This window comes from Kogia breviceps, chromosome 8, assembly GCF_026419965.1.
Source record: "Kogia breviceps isolate mKogBre1 chromosome 8, mKogBre1 haplotype 1, whole genome shotgun sequence".
Lineage (NCBI taxonomy): Eukaryota > Metazoa > Chordata > Mammalia > Artiodactyla > Physeteridae > Kogia > Kogia breviceps.
The window spans coordinates 2,457,740-2,477,122 of record NC_081317.1 but is presented as its reverse complement, the minus strand read 5'-3'; the positions used below and the strand labels follow the sequence as shown (position 1 = coordinate 2,477,122).

At 61.0% G+C, this 19,383-nt stretch overlaps 1 protein-coding gene across 2 annotated transcripts in view; it reads left to right on the top strand.

Moving 5' to 3' along the window:
• The window catches only part of BRD3 (bromodomain containing 3), a 34,733-nt gene extending 18,008 nt beyond the window's left edge, over positions 1–16,725 (top strand). For both annotated transcript variants that reach the window (XM_067040313.1, XM_059073295.2), the window contains exons 6-12: positions 1,682–2,053; positions 4,344–4,472; positions 6,790–6,981; positions 8,191–8,420; positions 11,313–11,605; positions 12,674–12,802; positions 14,549–16,725. In XM_067040313.1, coding sequence (XP_066896414.1) covers positions 1,682–2,053; positions 4,344–4,472; positions 6,790–6,981; positions 8,191–8,420; positions 11,313–11,605; positions 12,674–12,802; positions 14,549–14,664 — 1,461 coding nt within the window. In that variant the 3' untranslated portion in view covers positions 14,665–16,725. The remainder of the gene's footprint in view (positions 1–1,681; positions 2,054–4,343; positions 4,473–6,789; positions 6,982–8,190; positions 8,421–11,312; positions 11,606–12,673; positions 12,803–14,548) is intronic.
• Positions 16,726–19,383: the final 2,658 nt, after the last annotated feature.

Sequence of the window (19,383 nt, the reverse complement as noted above, 5' to 3'; positions counted from 1 at the left end):
CCCCTCCCCGCGCCACGCCCGCGAGGTGGGCCGCGGTTCCTGACACGGACAAGGAGCCCGAGGCTCGGAGCGGCAGGTCACACAGCTGGTGAGGGCGGCTGCGCTTGAGCCCCAGCTTCGCCGGCCTTTGCAGTGCGTGGGCCGAGGGAGGGCGGTGCAGAAAAGGAGGCGGGTCCCGGCCCTCCCCGCCCACGCTTGCGCTCGGATTGCCTTGGCGTGGGGAGGGCGGCCCGTGAGTGTGAGCGCACGCCCCTCCCCCGGCTCCCTGGGGCTTTCCACGGCCGGGCCTGGGCTCGGAGCGGGTGCTCCCCGCGAGATCCGGGGCCGGCGAGGACGGCTGAGTCTCCTGCTCTGAGCGGGCCCCCGTGCCGGCCACTGATGTGTATCGTCTTCTCCGATTTGACCCTCACAGCGAGCGACCCTCTGGGGCAGGCAGTATTTCCCCCATCTTACAGATGAGGAAGCAGGCGCTCAGAGGGGTTAAATGGCTCCCCCAAGGTAAAATGCCATCTCCGTCGCTTTCCTCTCCCCCGTGGCCTTCACTGCCTGTACTCGGGCGGCGCCTGGCCCGGCCGCCTCACTCAGCGCCCGGCTGTCTTGGAGCATGTCCCGTCTGCCGTGGCCCAGTGAGCCCCCGGGCCCCGTGGCACGTGCTTGGCCTCCGTGGGCGCCCGTGAAGTGTGTGTGGGTGGCTGGCTCGCGCCCGCCAGCCTGGGGGCAGCGGCTTGGCTGGGGCGGTGACTTCGGTGGCTCTCAGACAGCAGACCCCCGTGAGGCCGGCGGCCCGGGTGCGCCTGGCTCCCGGGGGCTGCTCCGCCCGCCCGCCCGAGCTGAGGGGAGGGGAGCCCCCCGGGCTGGCCTCGGGGTCACGGCGACCCTGGCCACCCAGGCACTAGAAACGCGCTCTCACGCACTGGACACACCCACCAGGTGCTCGTTGGTCATTTCAGTGTTTCCTTCCCCCCCGCGGCAGGAAGTAGCTCTGTGACGTCTGCTGCCCTCAGGGTCAAGTCCAGCCCTGCCCAGGCACTTAGCCCCCCGGAGTCCTTGGTCCTAGACCTCGTGCTGCTGCTTGTGTTTCCCGGCTGGGCCGCTGCCCCCGCCCTGCCCCCCGCATGCTCCTCCTGACCCCCTCGTCCCGTGGCTGCCACTGTCCTGGGAGCGCCAGCTTTGAGGCCCGCGTCTGGGACGCCCCTCTGGCCTTTGCCCAGGGGGGGTCCTCTCGTCCCCGCTGTCCCCAAGCCCCAGCCCCACTTGGTGACGGTCCCAGTCACGGTGCCACCTCGGTTGTGCGAGTCCCTGAGCCGCGGCCCAATCCCGGTCACGGGTGGGCTGCGTGGCGGGCCGCGTGCTGCACCTCACGCCTCTCGGGGTGGTGAGAGCGCCTAGCGCAACCGTGCGTGCGCGCGCGCGGGGCCTGGGGGCTTGGGCGAGGCTCGGGGACGGCCCGGGGGTACGTTCGGAGTCCAGCCTCACCACCGCCAGCTGTGTGACCTCGGGGCCGGCAACGTGGCCCCTCTGAGCCTCGGCGTCCTGCGTGGCGCGGGGCCCCGGGAGGATGGCCACGGCCATGCATGTCCTTGCTTCACTCGGTGCCTGGCAGCTGGTCCGCGCTCCGGGGGCGCCACCGCAGCGGTTCTGATCCCGGATCCCGGGGCTCACTGTTGTTTTGCTGTCGCAGAAGAAGGGCGTGAAGCGGAAAGCAGACACTACCACGCCCACGACGTCCGCCATCACCGCCAGCCGCAGCGAGTCGCCCCCGCCGCTGTCGGACCCCAAGCAGGCCAAGGTGGTGGCACGGCGGGAGAGCGGGGGCCGCCCCATCAAGCCGCCCAAGAAGGACCTGGAGGACGGCGAGGTGCCCCAGCACGCGGGCAAGAAGGGCCGGCTCTCGGAGCACCTGCGGCACTGCGACAGCATCCTCAAGGAGATGCTGTCCAAGAAGCACGCGGCCTACGCCTGGCCCTTCTACAAGCCGGTGGACGCCGAGGCCCTGGAGCTGCACGACTACCACGACATCATCAAGCACCCAATGGACCTGAGCACCGTCAAGGTACGGGGGTGGCGAGCCAGCCGGGCCCTCTTCCCCTGTCTGGGCGGCCCCTGGCGTCTGCAGGGCGGCCTGACGTCCCGAGGGGCTGTCGTGGTGCCGATGTCTTGTGCCGGCCCGGGGGCAACTCAGCAGGCTTGGGGCGTTGCCCGGCTCCCTTGGCCTGCCCTCCAGCAGCAAACTGGGCCTCAGGGCTGGCCCGGGGCCCTGGCGTGGGTCTGGCAGGGTCAGGGAGGAAGGTGTGCTCTGCCCTACGCACGCTCGCCGCTCACCGAACCGGCGGCTTCCTCCTCATCTATTCCTCTTGAGCCGGTTTCGTCATCTCGTTCGTTTTCATCCTGGCGCGTTTGCAGGTCTTTGTAACGTTAGGCGAGGAGGCCCTTTCCCGTGGCCCAGCCCCTCCCTGGACAGAAGTGGGCGCTGGAGGGGGTGGCGGCGGAGCTGAGACCGGGAGCCCCGGCCTCCCGATTCCCGCAGCAGGGTCTCCCTGCACTGGGGGCTTCCCCCTTGGCTTTTGTGGGTTTTCCTCCGGGTCAGGTCACTTGTGTACAAGCAGAGAAGAGCAGGTCTGGGCCAGGCAGAGATGGAGAAAATTCCCCGGCTGGCAGCAGCAGCCGCGAGGGCAGGAGACCTGGGGTCTTCCCTGAGTGCATGCAGGAGGGGTTCCTGAGCCCCCGTCGGGCGTGGGCCCCAGCACAGCTGCCCTTCCTCGGTCTGGATCGGTCTCTGACGGTCTGAGGATCGTCCCTGGCCGTTGGACCGTCACCTGGAAAGGTAACCCCACAAAAGGGGCAGGTGGTCTCTTTGCACCGATGGGGTCTGGGCCCTGAGCCGCTGGGCTCCGTCATTCTGCCTCGTGTACCTGGACACTGCCTCGTGTACCTGTCTGGGGCAGACTCTCCTTAATGGAAGTCTTCCTGCCCGCCAAGGGACAGGACAGACCTGGCCATCTAGGACAGTGGTTCCCGGGGAACTGGCTGAGTCAGGCGGGCCTGGCTGAGCTGGGTGACCGAGCAGCTTCCTCACCTTCTCTGATCCTCCTCCTAACTGCGAGGGCAGGGCTCCGGCTTTCTTGGACTCGCTCAGTGCTGCAGTGGCCCTGCTCCTACTGGGAGCCCGGGAGTGTCAGCTACTTTTCTTTGACTGATTTTTTCTTTTAATTTGTGTGAGTAAGATAGGAGTAGAGGGTCAAGGATCCAAGCAAAGCAGAGGCGGGTGGAGAGAAGACCTAACCTCTGGTGTCGTAGCCGCCCTTTCCAGAGATGCTTCCAGCTAATGGTTTGGTTACATCTCTCTGGATTAGCTCCTGGCTCAGGCCGGCTCTTTCCAAGCAGGTTTTGACAGTGGGGCAGCGGTACTTGGGCTCCCAGATGCACCAGGAAAGTGGCCGGCTGTCAAATCAGGGCTGGAGTCTGAGAATCTTGCAGAAGTTGAGAGGGGCTCGGGTGCCCATTTCTCCTTCCTGGCTGAGCTACCCCAGAATGGGGAGGCTGTGCAGAGGGCTGGAGCCAGGCAGCCCCAGTGCTGTTGGAAGCTCTCCAGTGGGAGGCAGAGGAGGACCGTGTGTCCTAGGCTACAGAGGCTGCAGGTCCTGGAGTCTGACCACCACCAATCCCTCCACCGAGGCCAGGACTGTGTTAGTCTAGGTGCCGGCGAGGTAGGTGGTTAGGCTCCAGCCCACAATGTCCTGCTGCAGTAGAGCATGGCCCCCAGGGTGAGCGGGCATCTCCTACGCCCGACACGAGGTCCCTGACTGATGAGCTCATATCCGTGTGAACCCATCCAGGCATGGGGAGCTCTCTCCGTCGAGAGCCGTTGCCCCGTCTGCCCCGATCTTAGCCGCCACACCGTGGTCCCTGGCTGGCTGCACGTCTGTCCCCGCCGCCCCCGCAGAGCCAGTCATCCCGTGCTCCCGGCGGGGCAGCGGGGCGACCTGGTGCTCTGTGAAGCAGGCTAGCTAAAATTAAATGTCTCATTCTGATAACCGAGTAGCCCCCTACACTGGTAGAGAGCGACTGTTCGCCGGAAGTTGCTTGCTCCCCACCGGAGCTCCTGCCAGCGGGGATGTCGGCGTGTGAACAGTTGGTCAAAACGTAGAGCCGGGAACTTTGGTTGCGGGAGCTGGGACTTTGGGGAGCGCCTTTTTCTTTTTCCCTGAGTGTCAGCCTGTGTGCGGGGTCCTGGGCCCTCCCCTCCGGGCCCTCAGGGCCGCCCCTCCGCCTTCTCCCCGGGCCCCCGGACGAGGTCTCGGGCGCGGCGGCGCCCTCACGGCCCCGTGGCGCGTGTGTTGCAGAAGAAGATGGACGGCCGCGAGTACCCAGACGCGCAGGGCTTCGCAGCCGACGTCCGGCTGATGTTCTCCAACTGTTACAAGTACAACCCCCCAGACCACGAGGTGGTGGCCATGGCCAGGAAGCTGCAGGTAACCCCGGGTGCTCTGGGTGGGGAGGGGCCGCCCGGGCCCAGGTGGGATCAGCAGCTCAGGGCAGGCACCCAGGAAAGACACGGGTGTCTGGGAGGGCACGTCTCCCAGGGGAGGTGCGGGGTTGAGGGGTGGGGTGTCTGGGGACCGCACCCACGGGCACGTCTCCCCTGAGCGGTGGCCGAGCGGCGGCCAGGCCCCGAGCCTGTCCCCCAGGGACGTGGTGGCCAAGAGGCCAGTTTCTGCCTCCTGGGAGCTGCAGGCTCAGGTGGGCAGCGGCAGGCCGGTGGGGGCCGGCAGGTGTTCCAGCCAGGGCGGAGGCGGCGAGACGGCGGACGCCTGCTCCCCTGCACTTGGCTGCGTGCCGGGGGCCCTTTGTCAGGAGCCTGCCGGGGAGGCCCGTGGGTGTCGTAGCGGGCGGGGGGGCGGCTGTTTGTGCAGCCTGTTGCTTTCCCGACCACAAGGCAGACGGCATGTGGGAGAAGCGGGCCTGCAGGGAAGCGCAGTCTGGCCTTCAGCGGTGGGACCTTGCGCACATGCACGCGGATCTCGCAGACAGGCTGAGTGTGTGCGCGCACCCCCGTGTGTGATTATCTGTCGGAACCTGGGGGCTGCCGCGGGGTTCTGTACGGGCCGGTACGCCGAGCCTGTTCTTATTTCTCTTTGCCGTCACGCAGCCGGTTGCTTTTGTAAATACAGGACCCGGGATGTTGTCCTGTAAGACGTTCCCGGTCCCTTTCTCAGAACCCTTTGGAAAACCCGGTACGGTGACTCGGGAGCATCCTTTTTCTTTTTTTCTTTTTCTTTTGCGGCACGCGGGCCTCTCACCGTCGTGGCCTCTCCCGTCGCGGAGCGCAGGCTCCGGATGCGCAGGCGCAGCGGCCACGGCTCACGGGCCCAGCCGCTCCGCGGCACGTGGGATCCTCCCGCACCGGGGCGTGAACCCGCGTCCCCCGCGTCGGCAGGCGGGCTCTCAGCCGCTGCGCCACCGGGGAAGCCCCGCTCGGGAGCGTCCTTGATCACCCAGGCCCCGGCTGGGGCCGCAGGGGGAGCCTCCTTCCAGACCTCTGTGTCCTGCTGACCTTCCTGGCCTTCCTCCTGCCTGTGGGCCCTGGCTGCTGCGGGCTGCCCCCTCTGTGCACTGGCTCCCACTGGGGAATGTGGTAGAGCGGTCCTGGTGGTCCCAGTACACCCAGAGGAAGCCACCAGGACCCACGGTTTCATACCCAGACCACGAAGCTGAAAGGCGTTGCAGAGCCCCGTGCTGTCGTTGCTCTGTGGGTGCTCCTAAACCTCGCGAGTAGCTCCACGAGGAAGCCAGGCGGCGCTGGCAGCAGACGGGCCGAGGGCAGTGGCTCTGGTTCTGTTCCGGCAAAAGGTGGTCTCCGCAGTGTGGCCACGGAGGTTGGGAATCTTAATTACTGATGTGACTGTTTAGTGATTGGCTATTGATCATGTCAAGTCAAGCTGGGTGGGGTTCGAGCCTGACGCTGCAGCAGCCTGATGTAGACCCCCCCCTCCGCCCCCGCCGGGGGCCCGTTTGCCCAGAGCAGGCCAGGTCGTGGCCTTGCGTAGCAGCGTACCTCTGAGATGTCTTTACCTCAGGAGGAGATTCTGGGGGACCAGGACCCAGAGTAGGCTCTTACGGGAGCCAGACGCCTGGTCGGTGGGGCTGCATCTTTTGCGTGGAAACCAGGTGTATGTGGCTTCAGGTGTCTGAGGTAGCAGAGAGGTCTCCCTTCGTGGCCGCTCATCCTGTCTGAAATGAACCTGGGCCACGGGGGGGAGGGACCTCTGTCGCGCGTGCCCCCGAGGCTGTGTAGGAGCTGGCAGTTTGGATAGGACAAGAGTTTTGCCTTTTGAGCCAACTTTTGGACCCAAACTCAGAACGAGATGTGATACTGCAGTAACATCACAGGGGAAAGGAATGGGAAGGCGAAACGAGCTCCCAGATCCAGTGGCTGGGGGGCCCCAGAAAAGGGTCGGAGCTCAAAGGAAGGCCCTCTCACTGTCTGTCAGTAGGTGGCAGCCTTGGACCTGGATGCTGAAAAGACTTGCAAGCTGTCGACAGGAGGTGGGGTGTCTAATAAAGGAGCTTGTGTGCCAGCTCCTAAAAGGCCGTGTCTGCGGCCATTGACTCTGCGCCCTCTGGCCCTGGACCCCGCGCTCAGGGCCTGGGGAGGGAGGGACAGAGAGCAAGTGGAGTGGGCGGAGTGGGGGCGGCCCAGCGCCCTGGGCAGGCTGGGTCCAGTCTCCCCGACTCCCCGGGGGCTGCCCACGGGCGTCCAGGACCCAGGCGGCCCCCGCTGTCCCGCAGGACGTGTTTGAGATGCGGTTTGCCAAGATGCCGGACGAGCCGGTGGAGGCGCCCGCGCTGCCCGTGCCCGCGGCCCCTGTGGTCAGCAAGGGCGCGGAGAGCAGCCGCAGCAGCGAGGAGAGCTCCTCGGACACAGGCAGCTCGGACTCGGAGGAGGAACGGGCCACGCGGCTGGCGGAGCTGCAGGAGCAGGTGAGCGGCTGCGGCCGGGCCGGGGACCGCGGGGGGCCCAGTCCCGGCCGGGCCTTGACCCGATGTTTGCCCTGGTCGCCTGCCCCCCCCCCCCCCCCACCGCCCTGCAAGCCACAGCCGTCCTCCGCAGCGGCGTCGCTGGCAGGGCACCCGGCGAAGGTGTCGGCTCTGAGGGCCCCCTTGGCAGTGCCTGCAGGCCCGGGGCCCTGTGAGCCTGACTGGGTCGGGCCGTCCCTGGAGCCCGGGAGCCTCCTTCCGCTCCAGAGAGGTCTGGGAGGCACCTGCAGAAGCTGCAGCCGTGGGGCCCCACAAGCCTGTCTGGTTGGGGGCGGGCGCGGGCTCCGCAGCTCTGCCGGAGCGGGGTTGTCCCGCCTCGGCCTCTGACCGCCTGTGAGTCGGCCCTCCCCACCCCTTCGTGCTCCCCACGTGCAAAATGGGACCAAGGGGTGCTGGATTCCCGGGGGTGTGGGGGGCCTCCAGCAGGGAGGGGACAGTGGAGGAGCAGTGACCACCCTGCCGGCACCCCAGTGGGGCTGGGCGTCTGAGCTGAGCCTTGTCAGGCGTGACGGTGCAGGGAGCGTGGCCCTGAGGTGTAGCTGTCGGGCCGGGGTCCCTCCCACGCCACGTGACGTGGCTGGCGCGTGCGAGCCTGGTGCCGTCTCGGCCCGTCCACCTGCTAGAGGCTGGGGGCACCGTTTCCTCGCCCGTTCGGCACGAGACTCCCCTTGGGGTCTGCTGAGGTGAGCAGCGTGTAGAGCACGTAGCACGCCGGCAGCCACTTGCTGGACGAGATGGGCGTCCTCTGCCGGCACTGGACCGTTTTTGACCCTGCAGAACTGCCGTGTAACATCCCAGCAGCTGCCCACGAGTGGGAGGTCTCCTCTGCGCAGGCGTTTAAACCTCTCCCTAGAGGGTCTCCCTCATCTGGAAAACAGAAACTCGCAGGAAAACCAGGAGGCACCACTTATCGAGCCCTTCGGGTGCCACCTGCCCTGCACTTCGGGTGGGGAGACCGAGGCCCAGCGGCCCGCCCGCCGTCGCAGGGGTGGGGAGGGCCAGGCAGGGCTCGGCCGCCCTCCGGGACCCGTCCGGCTCCCCGGCTCCCCTCCCCGCACGGTGGCGGCAGCTCCCGGGCACCCCAGCGCCCCCCACCCGCGGCCCCCTTGGGCCAGCCCCGGAGAGCCCCGCTCAGCTGCCTGTCTCTTCCAGCTGAAGGCTGTGCACGAGCAGCTGGCCGCCCTGTCTCAGGCCCCAGTGAACAAGCCAAAGAGGAAGAAGGAGAAGAAGGAAAAGAAGAAGAAGGACAAGGACAAGGACAAGGAGAGGCACAAGGCCAAGTCCGAGGAGGAGAAGAAGGCCAAGGCGGCCCCGCCCGCCAAGCAGGCCCAGCAGAAGAAGGCTCCCGCCAAGAAGGCCAACAGCACGACAGTGGCTGGCAGGTGGGCTCCGGCGCCCTGTGTCCTGGACACCCATGTGGCGGGAGGATGCTGGATTCGGGGCTCTGTCCTGGTGACCTGGACCCTGGGCTGTTAACGGGGAGACGGTCTGGGGGGTTGGTGGCCCTCGTCCTGCCCGCCTGGTGGGAAGATTGCGAGGACCAAACGAGATCTCTACCTGGAGAGTATGGGCTCCGGAGGGCGGCGCTCAGCTCCCCGTGGGGCCAGCCTCAGTCACAGGCATTGGAGACCTCAGCATCCAGAGGCTTCAGGGACATTTTCCTGGTCTGGGCCCGGGAATTTGCTTTGGGGGGGGGTTCTTGGCGCCGTGTCCTGGGCCCTTGGCACCCCGTCCCCGGCTGGCCTGGTCGGCGGAGGGTCGGGGGTGGAGGTGTGCCTTGGCACAGAGCAGGGACAACGTGGGGAGGTGAGGGCGGTGGGAAGGCACGCCGGGCCGGGCGCCTCTCCCGGCGGGGTGGAAGGAGGGCGTCCTGGAGGAGGGGGCGACAGCTGCGCAGAGTGTCCGTATGGGGTTCCGAGAATCGGGAACAGCGGGCACAAAGCTGTAGAGGCCAGTGGAATGTGTTCCTCGTGGGAATGAGGACGAGGTGGGCACTGCTGAAGAACAGAGGCCAGGTTGGGAAGAGGGGAGGGTCCAGGCTGCCGAGGCTGGCCGGCTCGGTTGAGGTGTTGGCGGTTTATTGTCCAGTGAAAGTGGTCGGATCCTGGCCGGTGTGGAGGATGGATTAGCGAGAGGCAAGAATGGGGGGAAGGATGCCCTCTGGAGTTGCTGTGGTCGTGCAGGCAGGAGAGGCCGGTGTGGCCATGGGGGTGGAGGTGTGTTGCTTCGAGAACTGTCTGTGAGGCAAAGTGGACAGGCCTTGGTCCCTGGATGTAGGAGGAGGGGCACGCAGAGCTGGGCGGGGGCAGTGGCACCATGGAGAGGGGCAGTGAGAACGGTCGGGGGTTTTCTCCACCATCGAGAGGGGCAGTGAGAACGGTCGGGGGTTTTCTCCTCCCTCCCTCCCTTTTGCAGGGGGAGGCAGAAATCAGGTTCCCTGTTCTGTCTCTGTGTCTGGTTTTGGTGTCTGTACAATGCTGGCCTCAGAAATGAGTTGGGAAGTGTTCCCTTGTCTTCTGTTTTCTGGGGGAGATTTACAGCCTTGGTATATTAATTCTTAAACACGTGATAGAATTCACCACCGAAACCATCTGGGCCCGGAGTTTCACTGTTGGAAGGTTGTTAACCACGAATACAGTCCCTTTGAATGTTCCCCACAAATTGGATATATTGTGCTTTCATTTAAGTTCAAAATACTTTTTAATTCCCTTCAGGCGTCCTTTCTGACCATGGATTATTTAGAAGTGTGTCGTTTGGTTTACAGATATTTGGAGATTTTTCCAGATATTTTTCAGTTATTGATTTCTAGGGTCAGAGAACACACTTTGTATGTTTTCAACATTTTTAAGTTTGTTAAGATCTTATGGCCCAGTGTACGGTCTGTCTTGGTGAACGTGCCATGTATGCTTGAAAAGAACGTGTATCCTGCTGTTGGGTGGAGTGTTGTATAAATGTCAGAAGATTAAAAAAAAAAAAAAAGACACAAGTGAACTTATTTACAAAACAGAAACAGACCCACAGACTTAGAGAACAAAGTTATGGTTACCAAGGGGGATGGGGGTGGGGATGGGGGTGGGGGTGGGGGGGAGGGATAGACTGGGAGTTTGGGGTTGACAGGGACACACTGCTACATTTAGAACAAGATAACCAACAAGGATCTCCAGTAGAGCACAGGGAAACTCTGCTCAATATTCTGTAATAATCTAAATAGGAAAAGAATTTGAAAAAGAATAGATACATGTATATAAAAAACAAAAAAAAGCTTTAAACCCCAAACAGACAAAAACATGTCAATTAATAAGTTAATTTGGTTGATGGTGGTGTTGGGATCGTCTCTCTTCTGCTGATTTGTTCTATTAATTACCGAGAGAGAATCGTTGAATTCTGCAAGTAAAGTTGCAGGTTTTCCTATTTCCCTTCAGTTCCATCAGCTTTTGTTTACATATTCTGAAGCATGGTTTTAGATGCACACACGTGTAGGACTGTGATGGTCAGTTGACTCTTTTATCATTATACAGTGTGCCTCTTTTTCCTGATAGCATTCCTTTTTCTGAAGTCTACTTTGTCTGAAATTGTTAAGAGCCGTTGCGGTTCTCTTTTGATTAGTATTTACACGGAATATTTTCCCCTAATCTTTTTACCTTTAACCTACCTCTGTCGTTAAATTTCAAGGGGGGTTGTGTAGATTAGATAGCATATAAATTGGGTCTTGGTTCTTACCCAGTCTGACCACCCCTTTCTTTTAACTGCTGTGTTTAGACCATTTATATTTAATGTAATTGTGGATACAATTTGATTTCCACCTACCATTCCATTATTTTCTGTCTGTCCCTGCTGTTTATTCCTCTGTCCCCCTTCCTGCCTTCTTCTGGGTTATTTGAATACGGAGACGAGTTTGACCTGTCGTGCTTGAGATGCCTGTGGGGCATTGAGGGGAGCTGACCACCACGGTTGTTTCCTGGCCAAGGCCTCCCTAGGCCGGTAGCAGCCCCTGCTCTGACCTCTGGAGCAGGGTCTTCCGCGTCCCTGGAGATGTATGTGCGTCTCCAGGCAGTAGCCCGGCTTCTCTGTCTGGGGTACCACTTTGTGCTGCTCCTTGGTAAGAGAGCCTGGTCCTGGAGAGGGAGAGGGCCGGCGGGCAAGGGGTCAGGGTCTGAGGGGGCGGGGCGGGGGGAACTCGGGGTTGTGGGGCAGGGGCTGGGTGGGGGAGGGGGCTCCAGGGATGGGGGGGACACGGGGCTCCGTGCCATGATGCTCCTTGCCTTCTGCCTCAGACAGCCGAAGAAGGGCGGCAAGCAGGCGTCGGCCTCCTATGACTCGGAAGAGGAGGAAGAGGGGCTGCCCATGAGCTACGATGAGAAGCGCCAGCTCAGCCTGGACATCAACCGGCTACCGGGGGAGAAGCTGGGCCGGGTGGTGCATATCATCCAGTCGCGGGAGCCCTCGCTCAGGGACTCCAACCCCGACGAGATAGAGATTGACTTTGAGACTCTAAAACCCACCACTTTGCGGGAACTAGAGAGATATGTCAAGTCTTGTTTACAGAAAAAGCAAAGGAAGCCATTCTGTAAGTCTTCGGGACGGGGTGCCTTGCTGCTGCCCCTGCCCGTCGCCCCTTCAGTCCCGGAGCAGACAGCCAGGCAGCCCCGGGAGTGGGGGTGGGTCGCACGCTGCCAGGCTCCTGCCCTGAGGATGCAAGGACACAGCTTCTGTCTGCTCAGCTGCGGGCGGGGGCTTAGCTGAGACCAGCTGCGGCCCCACCCCAGCCAGAGCCCTTCTCCCCCTGCTCCCGGGCAGGTGGGCAGCACTTACATGCCTCGTCCTTCCCCAGAGCAGGCAGGACCCCTGGGTCGGTCCCCAGCCCCAGTCGTTCAAATGCTGGCTAAGGCCCTCACCACAAGCCTTCCTGAGGCTCCGTTTGGGGCCTGGGCTGCAGGCGACCTGTCGATGGTTCCCTGCCTGGGCAGACCAGTTCCCTTTGCCTGGGGTGGAGGTCCAGAGGCCTCCCAGGACGGACGATTGCACTGGCTCAGGCTCACCCTGGAAGTAGGTGACTTCACTGGACGGGAACGAGTTGCTGCCTGGGTCGGTGGGTCCTGGGGAGTGAGAGGAAGGGCAGGAGGCCCCAGGCAGCCCCACGGCCCCGAGGAACAACACCCAGGGTGCACCTGCTGCTGTGTGTGGCCCCCTCGGGCTGCTTGGTCCTCACTCGCTCTGAGGGGGGAAGCTGCCTCCTCCTGGATGCAGCACGGCGTGACCCCCCTGCAGTCACGGTACATTTAAGCCCCTCGGTAAGTCGCCTGTGGACTCAGAGGTGCTGGCGCAGGCGTGCCACGTGGTGGTGGACTGGGCTCCAGGGCGGAGTCTGGGCCTCACCGAGGCCGAGGGAGAGCCTCGGCCGTGGCGAAGGAAAACCACGAGTTGGGGGGTCAGGTCCTCAAGCCGCAGCGCTGCCCTTCACCCGGGGGTGCTGCCATCTGTGCCTCTGTCTGCAGTGGGGGCGGTCTGTCCCACCTCGGGAGTTTTGTGACAGTTGCAGAGCTCCGCGTGTGGCGGGGCCTCCGTACGTGTGGGCTGCCCCTGGGGCCGCCCGCCCTTTCCCGCCTGTGGCCTCAGCTCCCGTGCTCTTCCACAGCCACGAGCGGGAAGAAGCAGGCGGCCAAGTCGAAGGAGGAGTTGGCTCAGGAAAAAAAGAAGGAGCTCGAGCGGCGGCTGCAGGATGTCAGCGGGCAGCTGAACAACAGCAAGAAGCCCGCCAAGAGAGGTACCCGTGGCCCTCGTGCTGCTCTGTCGGGGGGTGGGGGTGGGGGAGGGGGCGGGCAGCTGACCTGGGTTTGCACCTGTGGCTCCACCTCGTAACGAGCTGTTGACCCCCAAAAACCCTGATTTCCTTACCTGCACACTGGGACCAGAGCCCGGCCCTGCAGAGAGGCCGAGCAGATGACAGGCGTGTGTGAAAGCGCCACTTTGCAGAGCCCCTGGGAGACGGCTCTTCGGAAGGGCCCAGCTGTGGTCTTGGGGGGCTGGACCCCATGACTTGGGAGGGACTGGGGTCCTACCCCGCAGCTTCAGTGGGCCCCGGCCCCCAGCAGTGGGCTTTCTGGCTGCCCTCAGACAGGAACACGAGTTCCCAGCAAGCCAGCCAGTATCACAGGTGGAGGGGGGGGGGGTCTCACTTCCAGCCCCAGGCCCTGTGCTCTGTGGACTCGGGGGTCTTATTTTAGGAGAGCAGGTGATTTGATTCCTTGCCTCCTTTCCCCGGGGCCTGTAAGAAAAGGCAAACACCTTTGTCCTGGCCCCAGGGACCGTGGGGCCCAGGTGGCGCCGTCAGATTCTAGGTCCGGTCTTGGTCATGCAGCGGCCAGGTGCCACTGCCTTGCCTCGCCCCGCTTGCCCAGTGCCAAGCTGGGGCTCGGAGCCCCGCCCGCTCCCACTGAGGGCTAGGGGGCCCCCTGGCGTTAGCCCTGGGGAGGGCACCGTTACTGCTCAGCGCGTGTGACCGGGGATTCTTCATATGGCCGGCCGCGTCCCCGCACGTCCCGTCAGTTTCTCGTGGTAGATTGCCTTCACTTTTTCCCAGCCTCTAAGTATATTTAGATTTGTTGACCTCTGAGCTGTTTCTGCGCACACTTCCGACACCAGACGTGCGAGTTTTTCTCACACCAGTGCTCCAGCTAGCTCCCACACGAGCAGGGTGTCCAGCAGTTGAGTTCCGTGCTGACGCTGTCTGCTCGGTTAAGGGCTCAGCCCCCCGCCCCCCCGCCCCGCCCAAGACACCAGGTGCACGTCCCAAGCCTCCCGTGCCTTTGACTGACGGGCAATAAATAGGGGAATCCTACAGCCTCCTCCTCAGGTTTGAAAATTGGCTAGAATGGCTCACAGAACTCCGGAATTATGAGTGAACCCCCTTGTGGTTTGACACACAGCTCAGGGACAGCCAGGTGGACGAGCGGCCCAGGGCAGGCTGCCGGGGGCGTGGAGCCTCCGGGCCTCTCCAGCCACCACCCTCCCAGCAGCTGGAGGCCCCCTGAACCCGGAGTTCTCTCTGGAGCCCAGTCTCCAGTCCCCGCCCCTCCTCGGCCATGGGGGCGGGGCGATCTGAAAGTCCCCGCCCCCGGTCACATGGTCTTCCTGGTGAGCAGCTCTGGGCGGTGGCCCAGGGCGGGGGCGGGGGCGGGGGCGGGGCCCGCCCCCAAGTCACTCGTGAGCTGAGCGTAAACTCAGGTGTGAGCTAAAGGGGCTCCTTAGCAGTAAAAGACGTTCTTGCCACTCGGGAGATTGCAGGGGATTTAGGAGCTCTGTGCCGGAAACAGGGTACGAGCACCAGACGCATTTCTTACACCATCACCACCTCATTAACGCGTTGCTGCATTTCAACAAAGTCTCTTAACGTTTATCACGTGACCGGGTCAGGATCCGGGTGGGACGGGAAGGACACGGACGGGCTCACGAGGAGGGAGGGGCGGCCGGCGCGTGTGGGGCGCACCTCTCACCCACGCGTCTCCCCCAGAGAAGTCAGGCTCCGCGCCCTCGGGAGGGCCCTCCCGGCTCAGCAGCAGCAGCTCATCTGAGTCCGGGAGCAGCAGCTCCAGCGGCTCCAGCTCCGACAGCAGCGACTCGGAATAAACTCTGGGCTCTCACGGGACGGAACAAAACCAGTGGACGTCGCCCACGCCGAAACTCTGCAGTGTTCCCTTCTATGGTTAATATACTATTTTCGTTCCATGGTGTGCAGGTTCTCTTTTAAATTCAGTGTTATGGTATCTTCCAGTTTTGGCTTTAATAGGTCAAAGATCTTTCCGTGTGTGTCCATTAGACTTTATGAGAAGCTGTGAATCTGCATAACGCCTTTCCTTCGTAACTGAATTCAGTCCCTTGGAGATGACAACTTCAAACGCTAACCTGATGACCGTAGAAAAACACGTAAGGTGTGATCCGGAGGTTCTTGCAAAATCCCTTTTCTTACGCCCGACCTGGTCTGTAGCCCCAGTGAGAATTTCTCCAAAGGGGGTGTCTCAGAAATGGTACCGTACGTTGAAAGCTGTTAGCTTTGCGAACAGGCGTTTGTCTTTGGGGGCCTGGGCTCTGACCCTCAGGTCCGAGGGGGTCACCTCTTTCTGCAGGGGCTGAGGACAGCCGTGCCTGCCCCTGCCGTGAGGGCCGGGGCTGGGCCCAAGCGGGGAGGGGTCATCGTCACTGCAGCCAGAGCTCCCGCACGGGTGAGGGACCGGCGAGGGTGGGCGTGGAAGGGAGCCGAGTTTTTCTGATCTCTGTGACGTCGGGAGCTCCCGGGAGGGAACACAGTGGCTGCGTGTGCAACGCGCGGGTTCCCAAACACTGAAACTTTTACCTCAACTTAAAAAAAAAAAGAAAAAGAAAAAAAAAAAAAGAAGAAAAGATTAAAAAAAAAAAAAAAATTACCGAAGGAGACTTTTTTGTAAGGTTCAGCAGTTTTCTACAAAAGGCCAGCCCCCGCGTATGTCCCCAGCCCAGCCGCTGCCACGCACTCCGGAACCATTGTCCCAGTTTCATGTATATATGAATACTTTATTTATTAAGATCATTGGTCATTTTTTTTTTAAAAAAAAAGAAAAACAAAACTGCAAAAGAAACACATTAAAAAAAAAAAAAGTGGCAGAGACGCAGGCCTCTTAAATGGTTTGAAGGGGAGCCCCAGACCCTGCTGGCCGGCGGGCCTCTCACCTCCAGGTGCTACAGCCTGCTGTCCCCGTGCCGGTGCTCGATCACGTCTGCGTGCGCTTGCTCTCGCCTCGGGGCTGCTGGGGTTTTTGTTCTTGCTCTTTTCCGTGTGTGTATGAAATTTGGAGACTTACAGGTGTAGACGACTTCCAGCTGCAGCACATTCTGATTTTTTATTTCGTTTGTTTAGTTCTTTTGTATTCACTTCTGGTCTCTCTTAGGACTGTTTTAAAAGACTTCAATTTAGGGAACCCCAGTTATATAATATAAACTTTGTAATCTGAGAGAAGAAAAATGTATAGTAAATCTAAGTCTTGATTTTTAACTTTCTATTGTAAAAAATAATAATAATAATATACAGAGTTTAACAGAAGGTTATGTTTTGGTTTTGTTTTCTCCAGAGGCCGCCATACGGCCTTTGAGTGCAGGGATGCCCCATCCACACTGCCTGCCTACGCTCTGACCATTGTGGCTTTGGCCGGGAATGCAAGGGCCCCCGGATGGGGCACCCCTCACCCCCCACCTCCAGGAGAGGGGCGCGGCCCCCGCTGCCCCACGCGGTCTTCCAGCCGCCAGCAGTGGCGGCGCGGGGCTCCCTGCTCACGCATTTTCCAGTTAGCACAGAAGTGACCACAGTAATCTCTCTCCCCGCGAGACTTTACTGAGGGGGGTGCTGGGGGTGGAGCCGCAGGTGGCCCGGCCTCTTGTCTGGTGGCGAGTTCTTTCTGCCAGCACTTCTGGATGGATCGGGGGACTAGTCGTTGGTATCCTAACAGGCGGTGGTTTCTGAAAATCCTAAAGTCGACTTGGATTCCACTAACACTTATGGCTAGAGGATACCTCTGATGGGTATAGAATTCTGATGAGGCGATGGATGGTGGATTGCCATTTTTCTGACTGCTGGTGATTCTGACCTTTGGGTGAGTTTTGAGCCAGTCTGTTCAACTCTTTTCATTAAGTTTTGTTTGTAATAAAAATATAAATGGATTTTAGACTTGCCGTTTTTTAAAGCTGCCCTGTTTTTCAAAGGTGTTTTCTAAGCAGATCTTTAATGGAGTAAATAAGCGATGACTTGAAGGAATTACGACGCGATGGAAGGTCCTGAAGCAGGGTCTCATGGGCAGCAGGCAGCAGGCACGCGTCTGAGTAACAAACACACCCCAGCCGGGGGGCGCCCCTCCAGCCGCGAGCGGGGAGGGTCACCTGTGCCAGCCACTCAGCGGGGGACATCGGGCCCTAGAGCTGAGCACAGCGGGAGCATTTCCTTACCTGCTGGTTCTGTGTTGGGAGAGATGTGGCGTCTCAGCCACCTGTGCTCCTTTCCTCTGAAAGATCTGTTGGCTTTGACGCTGCCGGAGGGCTTAGTCCATGCTGAGCGGTTGTAGTTCATTGGTTTTTTTAAGGCTTTCTGTCCAGACTTCAAAACTGATTTCAGAGTTTTGGGGGGACCGCCTCCACCACCACCACCACAACCACCCCCAACCCCGAGGTCAGCCTGTGGCTGTTCGCCATTTCCACTTCTCTGCGTTGGGCAAGCGGAGTTACAGTGCCGAGAACCGGAGGGCAGCCTGTCGAGGCTTAGGGCCTGTGTTCAGTGGGTTGGCCTCGTGCAGGGCACGGAAATGGCTTTCCAACAGTCCTTGTGATCCCTGGGGGTCGAGGGGGCGGCTTGGGCTGTTAACTGAATTCCAGAGGCCCGTGCTCACTCGTCTGGCTTACAAACTGTTAAGATACGTTTTCCTTTTCTGTTTGTTTTTTGGTTTTTGTTCTTTTTTAAACATTCACGCCTTTTACAGTTTGGGGGGGGGAACACCGCCCGCGATAAAAGATTTGTTACACCTGGTGTAGCGCTGTTCCCTAATACTGGCATAACACTTCCAGGAGGTTTTTCTTTTTTATATTTAAAATGTTACTTTTCTGTATGATGTGCATGCAAGTTTACCGTAACTTTTCTTAAACTTTTTAGTGCCGTTTCTAGTATATTCCTGTAAATGTCAGTTACTGAAAATGAGTCCAATGTAAGTAGTTTTAGCTTGTTTATTGCAATGCTGGCCTCAACACAACAGAATAAAAGTGGTAGAAAGTACTCTTTGATGTTTCTGGTAATCATGGACCCTTCTCCTGGGGCATTTGTTTTGTTTTCATAATAAAAGAAAAAAAAAAAAAAGAGGTGCTTTTTCCTGTGCTTTCTGGGCTCCCAGCTCTCCCCCTGCTGGCGTGCGACGAGGGGGGGGAGCCCCTCGTTTTGACATCCCATATAGCTCCTGGCAGGAATACCCGAAGCATCCAAGAGGGTCTTAAAGAGCTCAGTGGCTCTGGTCCAAAGCCTGGGTGGGGAGGCCCCGGGATTTAGGGAGCGTCTCTGTCACCTTTTCAGGTCAGTAGCTCTGTGGATGGGCCGCCCCCCTCCATGACCCACAGGTTCGGTCGCCTCGGTTCCCGCCTGCCCTGTCATCCATCCTCTGTCCCCGCTGTGCCCTCAGTCTGCACCGAGGTGCTTTCCGGGACCAGAGGCATCAAACGCTCGTTCCAGCTGGCCCAACGGACGTTTCCAGGAAATGACGTCGAGACGTTGTACGCGCTGAGGTTTCGTCCACGCGGCCCGGAACCTGGCACACAGTGGCGGCGGCGGCAGCAAGGAATGAAGGAGAGTTATCGAGACAAATGGCAAGTTCTGACGCCGTTTTCAAAACAGTCACAGCTGTAGGAGCCACGCCTTACAGTGCCGTCCCGGGAGAAGGCTCTGCCCGAGGCCAGGCCGGAGGCGCACCCCCCCCCCCCCCGCCCCGCCAGACTGAGCTCCCCGAGTACGGGAACTGGGCACGTCCACTGCGGCATCCCCAGCCCCAGCCGGGAAGGCCAGCCGCCCAGGCGTCCCCAGGGTAGACGCGACCTCCCCGCTCGCTAAGCAGCTTAGTGCCGCGTGCGAGCGGCCCCGGGCACGTCGGTCACCTGCACACCCGACCAGTGCCGACGGCGGCCGTGGCCCGTGCTTGCCTCCCCGGCCACCACCTCTGTGCTTGCGGCTGAGCCAACCACGGCCCGTTTCTAGGTTCGTCTGAGGGGCAGTGAGCATGCAGCACAGAGGCATTCCAGCCAAGTCCGAAGTCTGCCTTCTTCCCAAACTGAACTGAAGTCGAAGGAGCGCAGAGATGCTGACAAGGCCTGTCCACTGGGGCGTTCCAGTGTCCGGGCGCCTGGACGGGCGAGCCTTTAGTGCAGAGTCCTTCCTGACTGTGTCGACGAGACAGGCTTCCCTCTTCACCTCGGGGAGGTGCTTAAGGAAATCTGCCTTCCAGCCTCCCCACCTGAGGCAGTAAGCGAGCCGAGGCTCCCTGCGCAAGGACCAGGCCTCTGGCTGGACACGTGACATTGGGGGAAAGCAGTCTGACCCAGCAGCTCCCTTCCGGATGCTGTCTGCTGACCAGCTTGCACGCCTTCAGGAGGAGCCATGCAAAGGGAAGCCTGGGACGTGCCGTGTGCATGGACAGCGGGAAGGTCTCTGCCCACCTGTGCGCTCACGGGAGCGCTGCCAGCAGGCCTTTGGGAGCGTGATGTAATCGCCCCGTCTGTACAGCTGAGCAGAAAGTCACAGAACCAGATGCTGCGCGGTGCGGGACGCCGCCTCTGGAACCCCGGCACACG